This window comes from Schistocerca piceifrons, chromosome X (genome assembly GCF_021461385.2).
Source record: "Schistocerca piceifrons isolate TAMUIC-IGC-003096 chromosome X, iqSchPice1.1, whole genome shotgun sequence".
NCBI classification, from domain to species: domain Eukaryota; kingdom Metazoa; phylum Arthropoda; class Insecta; order Orthoptera; family Acrididae; genus Schistocerca; species Schistocerca piceifrons.
In genome coordinates this window covers 432,901,176-432,922,526 of record NC_060149.1, presented here as the reverse complement: position 1 = coordinate 432,922,526, position 21,351 = coordinate 432,901,176, and the positions used below count along the sequence as shown (strand labels likewise).

At 38.2% G+C, this 21,351-nt stretch overlaps 1 protein-coding gene across 1 annotated transcript in view; it reads right to left on the bottom strand.

The window, feature by feature from the left end:
* Positions 1-1,921: 1,921 nt before the first annotated feature.
* Positions 1,922-21,351, bottom strand: part of LOC124722375 (UDP-xylose and UDP-N-acetylglucosamine transporter) — a 35,063-nt gene continuing 15,633 nt past the window's right edge. Inside the window, exons 5-8 of the mRNA XM_047247550.1 lie at positions 16,658-16,733; positions 14,759-14,868; positions 6,564-6,712; positions 1,922-3,711 (exon numbers count right to left, since the gene is read on the bottom strand). Coding sequence (XP_047103506.1) covers positions 3,471-3,711; positions 6,564-6,712; positions 14,759-14,868; positions 16,658-16,733 — 576 coding nt within the window. The 3' untranslated portion in view covers positions 1,922-3,470. The remainder of the gene's footprint in view (positions 3,712-6,563; positions 6,713-14,758; positions 14,869-16,657; positions 16,734-21,351) is intronic.

The following is a 21,351-nucleotide window of genomic DNA, read 5'->3' as shown; positions in this document are numbered from 1 at the left end:
TAGCAGACACATGTACTTAAGCACTTCGTAGTGGAAGTGAACTGATTAAGAATTAATGTATATATTTTGACTAGCCTACCTGTGAATTTACGTTTTTTAGAAAAAATATAAAATTTTGGATTTTATGTATCAGTGTTTCATTACATATTTCATCAATTTGTAAAATCACTCCAAATTTTAAGGGTATCGAAGTTTTCTTAAATATAGGTGACAAGTATTTCTTGCTCGATACCAGACCTTCACTAACTCAATGCTGTGGTATATCCACTCTCATACTACGACTACAAGATTTGTAGGATGCAGTTCACCTATTTTGTTGCAATAAGTTTATTTTCCTTTTTATCTTTGTCAGATTTAGTCACTACTACTAATAGCCCATATCTGAGTTTACACTTCCCACCTGTTACTATAAGGATACCCTCCTGTGTGGCAATGTCCTCCCTCCCCCCTCCAGAAAGATTCTGCTATCGATCCAGCCAATGTTGCTTTCCTATTGAGATGTAGGCCACAAGTCATAAACCCTATCTGATAATAGAATTACCAACAGAAACCAAATTAATGTTTGAGTAAATAACTGATATAAGCAGTCAATGTTGATATGACACACACAACTTTCCAGCTGAGGCTGGTAACATCTCAAAAGTGGAACAATCTCAACATTTGTATAGTTTGTTGCCAAAATTTATTTTCACAAGATCACTCTCAATATTGTAGTGCTGATACGTCTCAATACTTTTTCCTGCACCATTATTTAACTGAAGTTACGAAACCATTTATTTCAGTTAACACGTGTATAAATTAAAAGATTTTACTCATGAAGTTCAACACCACCTATTACAGATCAAATAATATTTGCTCCTACAGATGTGCTCTCTGCATTCTGTACTGAGGGCAGCTTTTTATTTTTTATGGCTGTATAGCTTGCTAAATGCTGGTGCCTGAGCTGATAGATGCTGTTCCATCTGGTATGAAATACTTATGACCTGATTTTTCAGAGACCTATGTGAAAATTTTTTTTTTTTTTTTTGCAGATTTTACAGTATTATCTTTGCTCATAAAAACTGAATATATTTTTGTTATCCTTCATACTTGCTGTGCTGCATCAAATTAAGAAAAACATTTTAAAGATTTTGCAGAGATAAAAATGTACTGCGTAAACTTTGTGTATCGTTGATTTAGCTCATACATTGCAATAAATGAAATGTAGCTCATATACCTAAATTTTATTTAAAATTGAGAACAGAACGATATCTCACTCCATTCTTGAGTTACTGGGTTTTATATCCAGCCCATGTCCGTGCGCATCGCAAATTGTGTGGTCATACCTCAAGCGATTCAAGATACAGAAATGAAGTGGTTTGCTAATGATAGCGTGCAACGAGGCACTTACGTATTCTGATAAACACTCAAAACTTATTTTATTCACCAAGATATGGAAGTAACTCATCCACAGCAGTAAGATGTTGGCAGCTCAAGACGTATACTGACATCCACAGCAATATAGGAAAACCCAAGGGTGCACGTATAGATGACCACAGCACCTGGGGAATGGTGTAGTACGACGTCTATGCACACCCGTAGCAGCGAAAGGCTTAAGCCAAATTTCTTTGTCAAGTTATGTAGAATGTAAATTTTCACTCTCCACAGCCAATCTTCAGTAGTGAAATGGAACAGTATGTAATTTTGAAGCAGGAGAAAGTGTTTATTGTAGGATTTTTTTCTTAGGCTATAAGGCAAATTAGTGTATGTGGTTTGCTAAATATTGTGATCTGATATTAGACTGAATTGCTCTGTGTTATTTTAACACACCCCCTACTGTCAGAGCAATTTTTCCGTATGTCACTGTGTATATGTTTCAATGTTATCCCCTTCCAGTTAGAAAGAGATAGCATTTATTATAAATGAATTTCAGCATTGCATGTTGTAGTGATATGAAAATTTTATTTTAATGATTATATATAAATATATTTTTTGTTTAACGTCAAATATTACAAGTTTGAAAATATGGTATTGCTTTATTTTTCTGATTCTTCTGGCCTCCTGTAAGGAAATAACTTGAACAAACTCACTTTGTCACACACACAGCAGAAAACAAAATAAAATTCTCAAGACTCAGTTGCATTCTACTTTCATCACAGACATATTAATGTGAGTTCTTTATATTAAAGCATATACAATAGTTCTGTGAGTACTTATGCATTTTAAAGTACTCTACAAAACTGACCATTAACATCAGTGTAACAACAGAACCCTAAAAACACACACACACACACACACACACACACACACACACACACACACACACACACACACACACACACACACACACACACACCCTTCTGAAATGGGAGGCCACACACTTTAGAAACCAGAGTACCACATAAATGCTCTTCAAAACTTCGAGATCATGTAATTCACAATGACCACTAGTTAGTTGCACACTATACTAGGTAATATAAATCAGCGAACTATGAACTCTGGAATAAATTTAAAAAAAGACAAAATGATAACAAGTGTTCCTGAAGTCATGCCTCACTTTCCTAAACACATTTTCTTTGGAAAGAAACGCCATGTACATAATACTGCACAGAGTTCTTAACTTAAATAATCTGTATAAAATTAGGCATCTAAGACATTGAGTTCTGTTAGCTTTCAAATCTCAACTTACACGAAACATTTGCAGGTACACTTCAGTACATGCCGATAAAATTGGCAACTCTGCCATACAGAGATGTAAGCATTTCCATAATTTAAACTGGTACAGCAATAACCCAGTTACAAATAAAAACGAGTTCTATTCCACAATTACAACCAAAGTTTTAAAGCAGTTTTGCTTCATTCTAAGTCAAACACCAGAACTGGAAATACCCTCAACATATTAACAGTATGGTGCTCCCCGCTGCTGATGTCTGGCTGCAGAGAGCAGATCTTTAAAAACATCTCACATTTAGTAAATTCTGCATGTAAAACTTAATATTTACAAATGTTAAAGGTACGAAATTATGAATGTGGTCCCTGAAATTTGTCAAAAATTTAATACATAGTTCTCTTAACAGTTGATAGCCTTCTAAGAAATCCAGTACAAGCTGAATTGTCCAAATGACTACTTTAAAATTATGAGCAAAATTGCTGGTCAGGAGGCATGTCCGTAATACTAACCTAGCTTTGAGAATTAATAGTTCCTTCCTTGAAGAGGTGATGTAGACTGTGGAACGTTAAAGAGGAAGGGCAGGTTAGTTACTCAGACCACGGGATGAGATGAACTGACATGCTGGCCAGCAACTCTGTTCCACAATTTTATAGTTCTCCTTTTCATCCAATAGCATACAGTTTATCAGTTACTGTCAGCTGTTAAAGCATTTCATCATCACTACTAAAGTCCTTCACAACAAATGCCAAAATTTAAAATTATCATTTTCTCTCATCTGGAACCTGTATCTACGCAGCTTTACCACTTTTTTTTATTATTATTAATCTTTCTTCTTTGAAACTGGTGTCAAGGCACCTCTGATTCTTGGTACCACTTCAGTGAATATGATTGTGCCTGAAAAGACTAGTATAGTTCCAATCCAGTGAATGAGGGTGAAGTCATTTTTGAAATAGATAATTGAAAATAACAGACTTATAAACTTTCGTAAAGTTACAACAAGGGTGACAGTAAGAGATGAGCATTCTGTAGTCAGGACGTAGACTGAGCTGATGCACATGTATCTGGTCAAACGTTAAGGATTTACTTAACACAATAATGTGAAACACTTAAGTTGTAATGCACAAGAAACTGAATTATATTTTGGATTCTCTAAATACTAATTCATGCTCCCTAGCAACATTTACACTCCACTTGCATTTTTTTTATAAGTTCAGCAACCAGAAATCACTAACACGTGAATGATTACATATAGACAACTGAGACTGTCACATTGCTGTGGTGGATAAAATATTATTTAACATTAAAAAAAATAATAATGATGCCCTGTGGATGTGCAAAGGGAGTAAAATCATTACACAGGTGAGATGTGTAGATATGACATGTCCAGTCTGCAAAGTAGTTATAAAATTTTATTGTAATCAAATAGATAACTTACAAGAACATCATTTTTCAACATAGTCTCCTTGCATTTCAACGCACTTGGTCCATCGTTTTACAAACTTCCTAATGCCCTCATAAAAGAAGGTTATCTGTTGAGCTGCGAGCCAGGAATGCACCCCTTCTCTTTCACTGCTTCGTCCGAGGCAAATTGATGGTCCCTTAATACCTCTTTGAGTGGACCAAACAAGTGATAGTCAGAAGGGGGCAAGATTGGGACAATATGGAGGATGATAAAGTACTTCAAATTTGAGTTTCTGGAGCATTTCAGCAGTGTGGACGGGCATTGTCGTGCAACAACACAGCACCTTTTGACAGCAATCCTCGGTGTTTGCTTTGAATTGCACGTTTTAGTCTGGAAGTAAGCATCTCACTGTAACATACACACTCTATTGCTGTGCTCCTTTCCCCATAATGTTCCAGTACTGGATCTTGTGCGTCCAAAAAACCATAAGCATCAGTTTTCCTGCAGACGGCTGGGTCTTGAACTTTTTGTTGCACAGCGAATTTGGATTTTCCATTCCATACTCTGCCGTTTACTCTCCAGCTCAAAATGATGGATCCATGTTTTGTGACCAGTAATGATGCTGTCTAAGAAGTTGTCCCGTTTGTTACCATAGCGAGATGTCCAAGAGCATTTGTTTACGCAACTGTGCAAGTTGTTTTGGGACCCATCTTGCACAAACTTTATCAAATCCAAGTCTGTTGTGGATGATTTCATAGGCAGAAACATGACTAATTTGCATACGATGTGCCACTTCGTCAATAGTCAATTGTCTGTCTACAAGAATCATTTCAGGTGAACGCTCAATGTCCCTTTATTTGTGACAGTAAACGATCGTCCGGCTCCTTTATCGTGCGTAACACTTGTGCAACCATTTCAGAATTTTTCCAATCCATTTATAGACACTCCGTTGTGGCAAAACACCGTTCTCGTTCTGTACCAAAAGTCTTCGATGAATTTCGGCCCCTGGTATGCCTTCTGCCCACAAAAAACGGATAGCTGAACATTGCTCTTCTTTTGTGCAAATAGACAGCAGAGCAGCCATGATTAACAGCACGGCAACGATAATGAAACTAGCCTAGCAGCTTGAAAATTGCAAATATGTAACAACAAATAAACAAAGCATGCATCATCTATGTAAAATGACAGTACTACCAAAATAAACAATGATATAACTAAATTGCAGATAATACTTGACTTAACCTTGTGCAATAAACTGTCTCATGAATGATCATGCAGCACTGGATTAGTATTTCAGAAAGGTCATTAGAGTATTGAAACCATGCTGTGCCTGCCCTAGCATCATAATTTAGAGCACAGGGTGCTTGAACACACTAAAGGTGGTTTTCACATTACTGAACTTGCAGTACCAGGGGCTATGCGGGTCAGAATTCCAATTGGTGTCTCTTCACTTCATTCCATGGTTGCTGACTGAAGAGAGAAATTACTACTCACATACTTTTCATAAGATAAGATAACTTTCTCTGGAAAAAATACATGTGACAAGATATAGGTGTACTGCATTCTGAAATTCAGAGAGCAGCAGTGCAGCCGTATTGGGAGTGCAAAGGTTTTCTACTTGGAAATTGCCTACAGGATTGCTGAGCCATTAAAACTGCCTACCATGCTTTGCATAAATCCACAGTTTCAGGTGCATACTGTCAGTCAGTCCTATGATTACTTTTTTTATCTCACCTCTGCAAGTTGTGTGTTAAAACAAAAAATGTTGAATTGGATCATGGTTTCGAGACCACTTGAAACTGTAGGTCCGCTTATAACTATCTGGTATGTCGATTCGAAGGTTAGAGGAAGGCAAGGGCCTCCAATAGGACTCTTGTGGTGATCAAACCAATTTCCAGCTTGATGTTTCTTCACTAACAAAAGTTGGAACAGTGCGCTACTCAGTATAGTGCAATGAGGATCAGGTTTGCGTTGCTTCTCCAGGGCAGCACCCGACTCATTACAATAATAGTGTAATTTCTTTGGCTGGTATGTAACAGAACATACACCCCCTCCCCCCCCCCCCCCTACATCCCATGATTTCCATCAACTTACATGTAAATTGTTGCAGCTATTAAGGTACATGCCTTATTTGTCCATTTTTACACTTAAGAAAATATGAGTGTTTTACTTTAACACATTTGGATTTCAGAACCCAGACATTGCAACAAGACTAAACATGTCAGATACAGATGGTGAACTGTCAAAGTATGAAAAATTGCAACATACAATGAATGTGCCACCTCCAGTGCTCAATTACTAAAACCTGGCACCTGGTAAATTTAATTTTTGTGTTGACTGCCTTGCTTTAATACTGGCATCTCATTATCTTACTAATTTTATGAAAACACAGATTCATAATTTGATGAGTACCACCGCACATACCTAGATTTGTTAAGATAAATTACACACAATCAGCACCAATAAAAGAAAAATAAGTATTTCACATGCAGCAAATTTGATGAAGGATACTGTGTCAGAACATTTCCAGCAAGATAAACAACCATCTTTGGTATAGCACCCACTATTGGAAGAACCATAGGAGCACTTTCAAAAACTGATATTATATGCTGATAAATATCATAGCCAACTATTAGGAATCCTGGCAGAGGTAACAAATGCTGAAAGAAGAAAAGAATGGATTGTGATTTCCTTTAGTTAACTGTACATAAGTCCATAAATATTTTATACATAAAATCTCTCTCTCTCACACACACACACACACACACACACACACACACACACACACACACACACACACACACACACAAAAAAACCATGGGAAGCAGCTAACTTAAAATACTGAAGACTAGATAAATGCACATGAATGACAACTTAAAAATGAAAAACACGTATAACCTACTTACCGTTAACAAAAAGTGGTTGAACCTGTGTAACATCCTTCCTAAATTCATAATGCTTGCCTCATTTTCACCTAAATCATACCGCACATTCCCTATACAACTCGAGGAAGTGTTAATCTGTCTATAATTTGATGTTGACGTGTGGCATAAGAGACAGCTGTGCAACAGTGGACAGTACCCTGTTGGCAGTGAGATTTCACCTTGATGGATGGCGAGAGTCAGAATTGTTTATCCACCTGTTCAGTTTCCCATTGAGACGTGGTCTTTTAGATACACAGTGTATTTTGCAACATACTCCATCGCATTCCTCTTTGGGCCCTGCCTTTGTTTTCTAGTTCCGCTGGACTCCCATCCCAGCTGCCCAGCAAAATGTAACTTCATTTCCTAGTACCAATGTCAATGAATGATCCCCTTTCTTTGAGATCCTAATGTGGTTAAACTGTGTAGTGGCATTTCACAGTACCCTGTGCGTGTTTTCCTTATGCATTATGAAAATAGATCTGACACAATCTGATTCTGGAAAAGTGGAATGAAGACAAGTTCATGCCAAATGATGGCATCTGTTTTACCAGACTAGTGACCACAAAGTAGTTGTAGCTACACTGAATACCATAATATCCAAACCCACCAGAAATATATGCAAGGCGCGTCCGTTTTTTTTTTAAAAAAAACCCCACAGATAAAAATTCACTTGACACCTTCCTAATAGACAGTCTCCATTCCTTCCAACCTGACTATGTAAGCGTAGACCAGATGTGGTTTAAATTCAAAGAAATAGTATCAATGGCAATTGAGAGATGTGTACAAAATAAAGCAATAAGAGATGGCATTGATACCTCCCCTCCCTGACTCTACACAAGGCAGGTCAGAACACTATTGCAGAAGCAATGAAAAAAGCATGCCAAATTTAAAAGAACGCAAAATCCCCAAGATTAGCAAAGATTTACAGACAAAATTTAGTGCGAACTTCAATGCAAGATGCTTTTAATAGATTCCACAACAAAACTCTGTCTCAAAATCTGGCAGAAAACCCAAAGAGATTATGGTTGTATGTAAAGTACATCAGTGGCAAGATGCAATCAATACCTGTGCGATAACAATGACGGTGATATTGATGACAACGCCACTTTAAGTAGAGTTACTAATACATTCGCAAAAAGAAAATGAAGTAAATATTGCAAAATTCTAATCAAGTAGATATCCTCAGTGTAGTGACGTAGCTTACAACACTTAAGAAAGGCAAGGCTTCCAGTCCAGATTGTCTATCAATCAGGTTCCTTTCACAGAATGCTGATACGATAGCTCTATACTTAGTAATCATACACAACTGCTCGCTTGTAGAAAGATCTGTATCCAAAGACCGGAAAGTTTCACAGGTCACACCAATAACCAAGGAAGGAAATAAGAGTAATCGACTGAATTACAGATCCATGTCACTAACATCAATTTGCAGTAGGATTTTGGAACATATACTGTTCTCGTACATAATGAGTCACCTCCAAGAAAACAATTTATTCACAAATAGCCAACATGGATTCAGAAAACATTGTTCCTGTGAAACACAATTAGCTCTTTATTCTCACGAAGTAATGGAGTGCTATCAACAGGGGATGTCAAATTGATTCCATATTTTTTTTTGAGTTCCAGAAGACCATCAATACATTTCCCCCATAAGTGACTTCTAATTACATTGTGTGCGTATCATCTCATCTGCGAGACTGGATTCGTGATTTCCTCTCAAAAATGTAACAGTCTGTACGCAATAAATGACCCCAACATCATCAAGTAAAACAGAAGTAATATGTGGCGTTCCCCACGAAAGTGTTGCAGATCCTCTATTGTTCCTGATCTACATAAATGATTTAGGAGACAATCTGAGCAGCCCTCTTAGATCGTTTGCAGATGATGCTGTCATTTATTGTCATGACAAGTCACCGGTCTTCGTATGGTGAAAAAAGTGGCAACTGACTCTAAATAATGAAAAGTGTGAAGTCATCCACATGAGCACTAAAAAGAATCCACTAAATTTCAGTTATATGGTAAATCACACAAATCTAAAGGCTGTAAACTCAACTAAATACGTAGCTATTACAATTATGAGTAACTTAAATTGAAACGATCACATAGATTATGTTCTGGGGAAAGCAAACCAAGGACTGTGATTTTTTGGCCGAACCCTTAGAAAATGTAATAGGTTTACTAAAGAGACTGCTCACATTATACTTGTCCGCCCTCCTTGGGAGTATTGCTGTGCAGTGTGGGATGCACATCAGATAGGACTGATGTAGGACATTGAAAAGGTCAAAGAAGAGTAGCTCATTTTGTATCATCACAAAATAAGAGGGAGAGTGTCATGGATATGATACACGAACGGGGGTGGCAGACATTAAAACAAACATGTTTTTTGCTGTGGCAGGACATTCTCATGAAATTTCGATCACAAACTTTCTCCTCCACCTCCTTAAATAGGGAGAGATGATGATCATCACAAAATAAGAGAAATCAGAGGTCACATGAAACGATTTATGTGTGTGTTTTTACTGCACGCTGTTCGAAAGTGGAACATTAAAGAAGTAGCGTAAAGGTGGTTCGATGAACCCTATTTCAGGCACTTAATCGTGAATTGCCGAGTAATCATGTACATGTAGACTGGATGAAAAGGTGGTACAAATTACCATTTGGAGATGTTGCAGGATTTTTTTTTTTTTTGGGGGGGGGGGAGGTGGTTTAAGAACATTCCTGAAACATTATCAAATTGATTAGCAGTTTTACTAGATCACGCTCAGTGTCAGACAATGACAAACCTGTTCATGAAAGACAGAAAGGGACCTACTATTGTATGACTTTAAAACAATGACATGGAGCTTCCATCTAATGCCAAATCTTATAATGAACGTATGAAAGCACTTCCACTGGAATATGTTGGACCCTATATGAAGTCATAAGAATTCCTTTCATTCAGTGTATTGCGTTCAACTGATAAACTGAATGGCTTCTGTTACCTGTGGCACATTGCGAATTCAACACTTATGAGCTTTTGTGGGCGTTTATGAAGGCACTTGACAACTGTGTCACTTCACTGCACAAAGTGTTCCCAAAGTATCTTTATTTGCACACAACTGAAATGCATATGCCAAAAGATATCTGACTTAACATGACAACAAACTGAGTGCTTATTATCTCCTGCAAAATTTGTTCTGGCTAATCATTACACATCAAATGTCAATTTGCCATATATGGTTAGAAAATGCATTATACATTTATTCATTTACTTACTGAAAGCTGCTTGTGTAGCTACAGTTCATCTACACCTACATCTAGGTGGATACTCTAAAAATCACAAGTAAGTACACGAGGGTTCATCAAACCACCTTCACAATAATTATCTATTTATTCTTCTCTCGAACAGTGCACTCAAGAAACTAACACCCATATCTTTCTGTGCAAGCTCCGATTTCCCTTTTTTTTTTTTTTTAATGATTTTTGTTTCTCCCTATGCTGGTCAGTATCAACAAAATATTTTTGCATTCAGAATAGATAGTTGGTGATAGAGATTTCGTGAGAAGGTCCCGCCGCAACGAGAAACACCTTTGATTTAATGATGTCCACCCCAAATCTTGTATCATGCTCATGACACTCTCTCCCCTATTTCTCGATAATACAAGACGTGCTGCACTTCTTTGAGCTTTTTCGATGTACTCCATTAAATCTATCGGGTAAGGATCCCACAGAGTGCCAGCACTACCCCAAAATAGGATGAACAAGTGTAGTGTAAATTGTAATGTCTAGGTATTTAGCTGAAATTAATGCCTTTAGATTTGATTGACTTATCATGTAACAGTAATTTCATGGATTACTTTCAGTACTCATCTGGATGATCTGACACTTTTCATTATTGAGGGTCAATTGCCAATTTGCACACTTAATTTTTTTGCAATTTGTTTCGATCTTGTGATGGCTTTACTAGATGATAAGTGACAGCATCATCTGTAACTACCCAAGACAGCTGCTCAGATTGTCTCATAAATCATTTATATAGGTAAGGAACAACAGAGGGTGCACAACTTTTCCATGGGGAATGCCAGAAATCATTTCTGTTTCACTTTGTAACTTTCCATTAATTACTATGAACTGTGACCTCTGACAAGAAATCACAAATCCAGTCGCATAACAGATGATATTCCATAAGCAAGCAATTTTATTACTGGCTGATTGTGAGGTATGGTGTCATAAGCCTTCCAGAAACCGGAACCAGTTTGAAATGCCTTGTCAACAGCAGTAACACTTCACCTGGCTAAAGGGCTATTGGTTTTTCGCAAGAACGACGTTTTCTAAATCTGCGTCGACTGTGCGTCAATAGACTGTTTTCTTTGAGGTAATTCATAATGTTCGAGCACAATACTTGTTCCAAAATCCTGCTGCATATCAAAGTCAATGATATGGGCCTGTAATTTAGTGGATTACTCCTATTGCCTTTCTCGAACATTGGCGAGATCTGTGTCACTTTCCAGTCCTTGAGTACAGATCTTTTTTCGAAAAAGCTGTTGTATGTGACTGAAGTATGGAACTATTGGATCAGCATACTCTGAATGGAATCTAATTGGTATACTGCCTCAACTGGAAGTCTTGCTTTTGTTAAGCGATTTCAACTGGTTCACTACTCCAAGGTTATCTACTTCTAAGTTACTCATTTTGGCAGCTGTTCTTGATTCAAATCCTGGAATATTTACTTCGTCGTCTTTGGTGAAGGAATTTCAAAAGGCTGTGTTTAGTAACTTGTTTTAGCAGCACTGTCATAGACAGTATTTCCACAGCTATCGTGCAAAGAAGGCATCATTGTGTCTTGCCACTAGAATACTTATATACTACAAGAATATCTCTGGATTTTCTGCTAAGTTTCAAGACAAAGTTTTGTTGCGGAAACTATTATAAGCATCTCACACTGAAGTCCACACTAAATTTCAAACTTCTGTAAAAGATCACCAATCTTGGTGATTTTGCATTCGTTTAGATTTGGCATGCCTTTTTTTCTGCAACAGTGTTCTGGCCCGTTTTGTGTACCAAGGGGGATCAGCTCATTGTTTTTTACTTTACTTGGTATAAATGTTCTTGAATTCATGCCGCATCTGGTCTACACTTACATTGTTAAATCGGAAGGAGTGGATATTGTCTCTCAGGAAGGCACCAAACAAATTTTTATCTGCTTTTTTGAACAGGTATATTTTCATTTATTTTTTAATGATTTGGGAGTTATGGTATTCAGTCTCTTACGACAACACTGTATTTACTAATCACTGTGTCTGTTTTGATGCTTGTTATTAGCTCAGGATTATTTGCTGCTAAGAGGTGAAGTGTGGTTTCACAACCACTTACTATATGAGTGGGCTTGTGAACTAATTGCTCAAAATAATTTTCAGAGAATGTATTTAGCACCATTTTGGATTATGTATTGTGAGTACCCCTGGATTTGAACGTGTATTTTTACCAACATATGAAGGATCCATTTAAGTCACCACCAACTATAATTAAACTGTATGAGTTGGGTACATTTTTGAAATTAGACTCAAGTTCTCTTTGTATCTTTCAGCAATTGTATTATCTGAATTGGGAAGTTGGTAAAAGGATCCAATTATTATTTCATTCCAGTCACCAAGAATGACTTCTACCCATACTAATTCACAGGAACTATCTACTTCAATTTTGCCACAACATAAACTACTACTACTACTACTACCAGCAACAAACACATTACTGTCACCTGTGTTTAGGCTATCCTTTCTGAAAACCATTAGGTCCTTCACAAAAATTTCAGCTGAACTTATCTCTGGCTGTAGCCAGCTTTCAATGCCTATAACAATTTGATCAGGACTTTCTATTAGCACTTGGAGCTCTGATACTTTCCCAACACAGCTGTGACAATGTACAACTGTTTTACCAATGGTTCCTAGATCTATGTTCTTCCTGTGTTCAACCTGCACCTTTTGAGGCAGAAGCCCTTTCTACATTGCCCCTGAGACCCTCTAACCTAAAAAACTGCCCAGCCCACACCTCACAACCCCTGCTACCCATGTAGCCACTTCGTGCATGTAGTGTACTCCTGATCTATTTAGCAGAATCCAAAACCCCACACCCTATAGTGCAAGTTGAGGAATCTGCAGCCTACACAGTCGCAGAACCGTCAACCTCTGATTCAGACCCTCCACTTGGCTCTGTACCACAGGTTCAATCCGTCCTGTCGACTATGCTGCAAATGGTGAGCTCTGCTTTCACCTCACAAGACTGGCAGCCTTTATCACTTTTGATAGCTACTCTAAACCAGAGAGAATCTATTTGGATCCAAAGTGACAGACATCATCGGTACTGATGTGAGCCAGCTAACTGCACCTTGTGCTCATCATGGCGTCTGGAAGCACCAGTTCCATGTCTGGAACGGCTCCACCCAGTGTGCACACAGAGTGCACATTGGCTTTCTTAGCCTCCTTGGTAGTTGTGTTACCAATCTGAAAGTTAAATTCTTGTTGAAGTGCCAAAGATTTAGACTCGCAGTGCTGCACTGAAGTTCAACAATGGAGTTGGTGTTGTTTGGGGCAGACTGCGTGCTTATCATAGCCGAAACATACTGATTCCACAACTATGCTGGATCACAGTGTTACACAGATTTTTGTCACCAAACAATTACTTTCCAAATATTCGTAAGTAAAGGTACGTGATTTTAGCAACAGCTGTAGTTTTCTACCCCAATACGCACTATATCAAGCAGAATCATAGCATTTTGCATTTGATTTTATTGATAAGAAATGTATGAAAACCTGCTAGTCAATAGAAAAGGGCTAAGCACAGGAGATAGATCACAAAAATACTGTCCAGTTTCTGTAACTTTCCAAAGCTAATGAGAGCAAGAGTGTTCTCACAAAGACTTCTGAACATGTCTTCCCCATTCTAAAAAAAGTATATTATTCACATTTAAAATGTAAAAAGAGCACAGCCATGGTCTTGGCACATGGATGCACATCATCCAATGACAGAATCTAAACAGGAGTTCAAAATGAGAGTCAATCATTATGAACAGCATGAGGGTATCATTAATATTTCTCATAGTTTCCTCCACTGGGTTCATCTGTTTCACAATCTGTATGAATAGATGGAGGAGAATTCACAATGCAAGCTAATAATACAGTGGAATATTCAGTGCCATCCTTCTGTTTAAAATGACCAATGTAACCTATAGTAAAGTTGTAGTATTAAAAATTAAGCAGAGTAATAAATCTTTTTTTTAATAGATGATTACGTAAGTTCTTTGAACTCAAGTAAATGTTGCCAAAAGAAAAATAAAGAAATTAACATGAAAAAAGAGGTAAAATGTGCTGATAAATCAGTCTGAATTGTCTATCATATGAGGTGAAGGTCACGGAATTAATAATGAACTAAAGATCAAGCACAAAATAAATGATTTCTTGTAATTGAGTGGTGAAATTCTACAGCAATAAATAGGTACAAATGGAAACATTGGATAAGGAAAGACAGAGAAAAAGAATGGACAACAATATTTGAGACAGGCAGTGGCAGACAACAGTGGTATTTCTTTGTGTGTGTGTGTGTGTGTGTGTGTGTGTGTGTGTGTGTGTGATGGGGCAGGGGGCGCGTGTGCGCTAGTTACAGTCACTAAAGCTAAAGTCATTGGACACCACCACCTATATGATGAATTTTCACACCATTACCATAAACATATCGCAAAAACGCATGTAAAATCGTTCAGTAATGCACCTGCCGATAATTTTACAGCTGACTTGAAAATATACTCACAGTGTAGAACAAAGCTTCCTTTGGGTGCTTCCCATATCTAGCATATAGGGTTTCTTGGTATATTCCCATCCTTGCAGACACAAAAAGGGCTACTGTCAGGAGAGTAATACCTGGAAAAGAAACATTACAGGTTTGTCACATTTCATTAACCATACTATTAAACTATGGACAATTTTCATTTGTACCTTCAGCTTTTTAAAAGCCTACAAGACTTTACTCTATAACAGCTAAAACTTCATATTTTGTACTGCATTTTATTGACACTGTAATAACATTTGATCACTCTTCCTAAATGTCATGTCATCTAAAAAGGGGGTCTTTGTGTGTGTATGCGGGCGTGCCATGCAGAGGGGGTGGGGGGTCAGATGCCAGGTATCCGTATGTAGTGCTGATGACAGCAGAATAGTTTCATTAACAACTAAATTCACTGTAGAGCATGTCGTACACTGTATCTGATAACAATCCTATATTCCATATCCGGTGAATTCTATTCTGTTTGTTGAAGAAACACCATGACATATCTAACCACTCCTCCATTCCCAGTATCCAACAGTGAAAAGAAGGGGATGGTCCAGGTGAATACAACAAGAATTATTCACACACCGCTTCACTTCTTACTTTTAAACCTCAGTGAAAACAGATCCCTTGGCCAAGCCAGCGCAGGCTCACTGATGTGGACTTGCACATGGTGCTGTACACGGGGGTTGGCACATGGGGTTGTCGCTGGTCATATGAAGTGCCACCACACAGAAACTTGGATGGCAACAAAATCAGTCCTAACAGCAAGCACTTAATGACTACACACTCCCCATAAGATGACATCAGGGCCAGGGTAACCACAGTAGATCATCACCACTGTCAGTTTTGAAGAAGAGCCAGCATAAGTTCACAACAATGCCCCTAATTACACAGTACATGATAGCTGTGGACAATCCTTAGACCCCTGCAAGTCCTAGGTACTAGCTCTGCCCACACAGAAAGTCCACCCCACAGAGCCACAGAGACCACCACTGGCAGACCGTAGTTCAGCTAAAGGTGGGAACTGGCAAAGGGATGACATTAGTGTGAATCATGGAAAGAGCCATTAGTATTTTACAGGAAATAAAGGCAGCAATACAGCAGTGTATTGGCAGACCGTATCTGGTTATGAAGCCTTTCTTCGCCAACATTCTGTTATTGATTCTGAACTTTCTTGGACCTGGGCTTGAGTATGGAACTACATATTTGGAGTTGTGATAAACATTTCTCAGCTCTGTACTATGAAGTAGATTGGGCTAGCAGCTGCATGCTTACCATCATCTGCTTTAAGGATGCTGGACTAGGCACTTACCACAGTTTTCTACACTTTCTTTCGATATTAATGGTGCTCTGTATTTTGTAGTGGCTTGAATGACAACATACTATGTATTAGATGGAATCCTCATGTTACAACTTGGGAAAAGAACAGTTTTGTGACGCATGTAGGACTTTACCTAGGATTATGTGGGGGTGGGTTGTGGGGCATGCATTTATAATGATTGTAAGAAATACTGAAGAATATCTTTTCCTATCAATGCTCTTACTGACTGAGGCTATTCAGGCTTTGATACAACACAAACTCACAGTTACTACATCAGGGAGAATCAAAACAATACACGTTATACTGCAGAGTTGAAGTGTCATGTCATTCTAAACAGGCATTATTAAACTCTTTCTTCCAGGAGTGACTCCATCAAGGTCTGCAGGAGAGCTTCTTTGGAAAGCAGGTGAGGAATAATGATAGAACTGAGATTGTGAAGTGAGTCCATGAGTTGTGTGTAGCTACTGCAATGGTCAGACCAACACATTCAAAAGGCGAGGGGTCACAATTTCGCACACAGTTTTAGAGGCAATAGAATTCACAATTTTAAATGTACTCACCTACTGTCCACCAGAAGAACACCTCTAAATGTGATGCTGGTACTTCTGGCTCTTTACCTACAGCATAGGTTGCTTTCTAAAGAACAATAAAAGTAATAAGAATATATTTTCAGGTGAATACAATATTATTATATACATACAGGTCATTCCAAGCCAAATGAACCAGTAGTTAACACATGTTCATCTACAACTTGAATGAAATTTTGCAGTTATGTTCCCTACAGAACCTACCGAATAAAACTAAGCTGGACAAAATGATTATATATATATATATATATATATATATATATATATATATATATATATATATATATGTTTATTTATTGATTCAAGGTTTTATGAGGTATTCAATGGAGGGCTGCAAACTGTTGTGTGAGCTCTAGCTAAGTTTTGGCCAAATTTCAGCTGGCAACTAATAGTAATGTGAGTTATGTGGATCAGATGCACAACATTTTGTGCTCTTCACAGTGTTAAAATATCAAGGCTGTGTCAGTCACTCTTTTCATGTTACACGAGGAAAAGTTGCAGGAAAAACAAAACCATGATATTTTTTAACTATTTTATGCCTGCAATAATATGTAAACAAAGTGTACTGAAGGCTCTTTAGTAGCTCCACAGAGAAGTTCCTGTTGTCAGTTCTACCAACCTGTAGCAATAATTTGCAAGTACTGTACTCAATTTATTGATACGTAAACATGCTAGTCACATATTTTGCATTTGATAATGTCATATTGCTAAATATTATCACCTATTGTTTTTTACTATTGTTTCACTACTAAGAGCAGATGGTTTGGACTTCATTTTGTAGATCCTTTGGACAAGGATTAAAAATATCTTGAAAATACTACCATCAAACATTTGGAAACCCATCACTTCAACATGTGCACTTTGTATAAGCTAAAAAGGTTAGTATAGTAGTTATATTCTTTAATCAGAGTATGACATACAGCTTTTGTTTTGTCTACTTAATGCATTCTCACAAAAATACACCATCTTTGAAGAAAGCAAAAACCCTGCCTTTTATGTCATCAGAAAGGATGTACCCATTCCTCTTGTGAGCACTGGTAGTCTATAGAGAGCCTCTGGTGACAATGCTGAATACATTCATCAAGGAATATCACAAGCAACACAAGGGAATTATTAATATTTAAGTCACTTGCAGGAATGCATGACTGGTATTAACATTTCCACCATCTCTCTACAATACAAATATGCTGGACTTCCGACACTGTTCACAGGTTACACAAATAAACATTAAAATATTTTTAAAAAAGTGTCAAAAGAGGTCCAAGTATACACCAAAACTACTTGGCAGTTTAAATGATTCATTCAGGAGGAGGCAGATGGTGCTACATTGAAGATTAGGGTGGCCATCAAGAAGAAAACTTCAAATCTGTCCTGTCACTGCCGCATAGGAGACAACTGTGCACCCCAAATCTGACTTACTAACATGGGGAAGAGAGAAGGGAGCTCATGGTTTAATCTCCTGTCACTGAAGGCTGATCACAAGCTTGGATTCGACAAAGACATAGAAGAAACTTGGTAGAGTCTTTTTCAAAGAACCATCCTGGAATTCATATGAAATGATTACATAAACCAAGGAAAATCAGATTTCAGTTGCTACATGGGGATTTGAACCTTGCCTCTCACAAATGCAAGTCCAATGTGTTGCATCATCATGCCAGCTCATTTATTCTGGAAAAGAGCTACATATCAAGGAGTAGCATTTTTTCAAGATCCGATACTATGCTGATGTGGTAAAGTGTACTAGGAGAATGATGAAGTATCCTCATGGGAATTAAGAAATTATGAATGGCACACTCAATTTGAGTGTGACTAGCATGGTAGAATGTTAGAATTACAGATTGGCTTGATTAACCACTTTAAATATATTGTATCTCATAAATCTGAAATCATCAATAAGGACTGCAACAGTAGTTACACCAAGGTGAACACATGATAGAAACAAACATTTAGGTGGAACTTACGACCTACTGGAGTCTCACTGGGCAATATGAGCTTCTGTTCTGATAAAAGTAAAAATCACAAAATGATCACACTACATGCATTGGTGACATCATCATTCATCTCTATGCCACTAGATTTCATAATGTTTAGGTACTTCAGTACCTGGTAGATCAAAAGGCCTATAATATGCTGTCAAAACTTGTTACAGTTCTGTTCTTGGTTATGTTATTCAATTTTTAGAACCAATTTACATATACTGGTATGGGGTTTACACAAAACTTTTGTAGAATTAGTTCATATAAGGTCAGATATAAGTGGAAAGAACCATCAATAAACTATAGTGCAGGTGATTAACTAACGACTGTGAATTCACAACAGGCATTCAGTCAGCAGAGAAATTGTAGAGCTTGTTATTTTTCACTTTTGTGGCAAAATTATTCAAGGAAGAACAGAACTGGACCTTCACAGACTGGCAGCCACAATAAGCTGGTATCCCTAGTTCATTCTCTGAACTTTTACATCTACATACATGCTCCACAAACCACCAAATGGCACTTGGTAGAAGGTGTCCTGTACCACTCACTAGCCATTCCCTTTCCTATTTCACTCACAAATGCATCAAGGGAAAAGGGCTGTCTATATGTCTCCATATGAGCCCTAATTTCACTCAGTAAGTCTTCATGGTCCTTAGGTGAAATGTCTGTTGTTGGCAGACGAAGTGTTCTGCAGTCAACCACAAATGTCACTTCTCAAAATTTTCTGAATAGTGTTTCGCAAAAAGAATGTTGTCTTCCCTTCATGGATTTCAATTTAAGTTCATAATACTCTTGTGTTGAATGAACCTACTGGTAAAAAATCTAGCAGCATGCCTCTGAATTGCTTTGAGGTCTTCCTTTAATTTGACCTGCAGCTATCCCAAATACTTTAGCACTACTCAAGAAGTGGTTGCAATAGTGTTCTATATGCAGTCTCCTTTACAGAGCAGTTACTCTTTCTTAAAATTCTCCCAACTGACCAAAGTCGACCATTCACTTCCCTATTACTAACCTCATGTGCTCATTTCATATTGCTTTGTAGTGTTATGCCTAAATATTTACTTGATGTGGCTGTGTCAAGCAGAACACTGCAAATGCCATATTCGAACACTACACAATTGCTTTTCCTACTCATTTATATCAACTTACATTTTTCTATGTTTAGAACTAGCTGCCATTCAAACACACCAAACAGAAATTCTGTCCTAGTCATCCGCTACAGTCATTCAATGACAACACTTTCCCGTACACTACAGTGTCATCAAAAATTCACAGATTGCTGCTCATCAATCTGTCAAATTGTTTATGTACAGGGTGGTTACATTTTAATTTTTGTAAGGGATCTTGGTGGCGACACAGTTTGGCACCATCAGTCAATGATTTGGTTTTCTCCAAATGTGTTACAGACTAATTGAGAGACTTCACGGGCTAAGTCAGGTGGAGCTCTATTGTGCATCAAAACAGTTGAGTGCAAAGCCCCTCTCTTCTGCAGAGGAGGGACCACACATTGGCAAAGCAGATCACAGTAACATTTGCCTTCGAGGTCCCAGTTCCTCAAAGAAAAATGGACCAGTAATGAACTATGCCATGAAGCCACACCACACAGTTGTTTGGTTTGAGGTATAAAGGGATCAAACTACAGGGTCATCAGTCCCTTTTTTCTGATGCAAGCAAGGCTCGAGGTACAAAAACACCCAACACCACACCTAAAAAGAAAATGAATGGAACGAACAAAAACGGGGAAACATACACCACAAGGAAAAGTAGAACAAGGTACTAAAAAACCATAGAGCATATGGTCTGGGCTGGATGATCACAATAATAAAAAGAGTATGAGCCAGCCACTCTGCGACACATTAAAATGTCCACCCCAAAAAGACAAGGTGAGCTGAACACATGTAGGGAAAAAGATGACCACAAAGACAAACAAATGCAAAGAAAGTGTGACAGAGTTTAAACGGAGGGAGGGCAGTGACCTCAGAGAGAAGGCTAAATGGTTGATTGATTGGTTGGTTTGTCTAAAAGGGGGGGGGGGGGGGGGGGGAGGGGACGGGACCAAACTTCGAGGTCATTGGTCCCTTGTTCCCGGTAAAATAATTACAAAAGGGAAAGAAGAAAAGAAAGGAGACAAACAGCACAATAACAGGAGAATGGAAGAACCCGAAGAATGACAGAAAGATGATCAACACTACTATGGACAAAACAGGAAAAGAAAACTGCACAGAGAGAAGCAAGAAACAGGTAGAGGAGGTAAAAACAAGAGAGCAGATGACTGTGGCTGGCCGACCATGAGCAGAAGAAGGAAAAGCCAGCCACTCTGTGACACATTAAAACATCCACCTTAAAAACATTAGAGTGGCAAACACAAAGGGACAAAGGACATGCGCTAAAACATACAGAATGATAAAATCCAGCATCACGTATAAAAGGTAAAACTAAATTATCTGATGACGTGTTGTCAGCTACAATTAATGGCAAAGAGTCAGGTATCTGAAGAGTCTGTCGCAGGGCAGCCAAAGAAGGACAGCTCACTAAAATAAGGGCCACTGTCAGCCAGGCGCCGCACCGACACTGAGGTGAGTCATCACGGCATAGGAGGTAGCCCCGTGTCACCCAAGCGTGGCCAATGCGGAGCCGGCAGAGAACCACTGAGTCCCTGCGAGAGGCCCGCATGGAGGTCTTCCTCACATT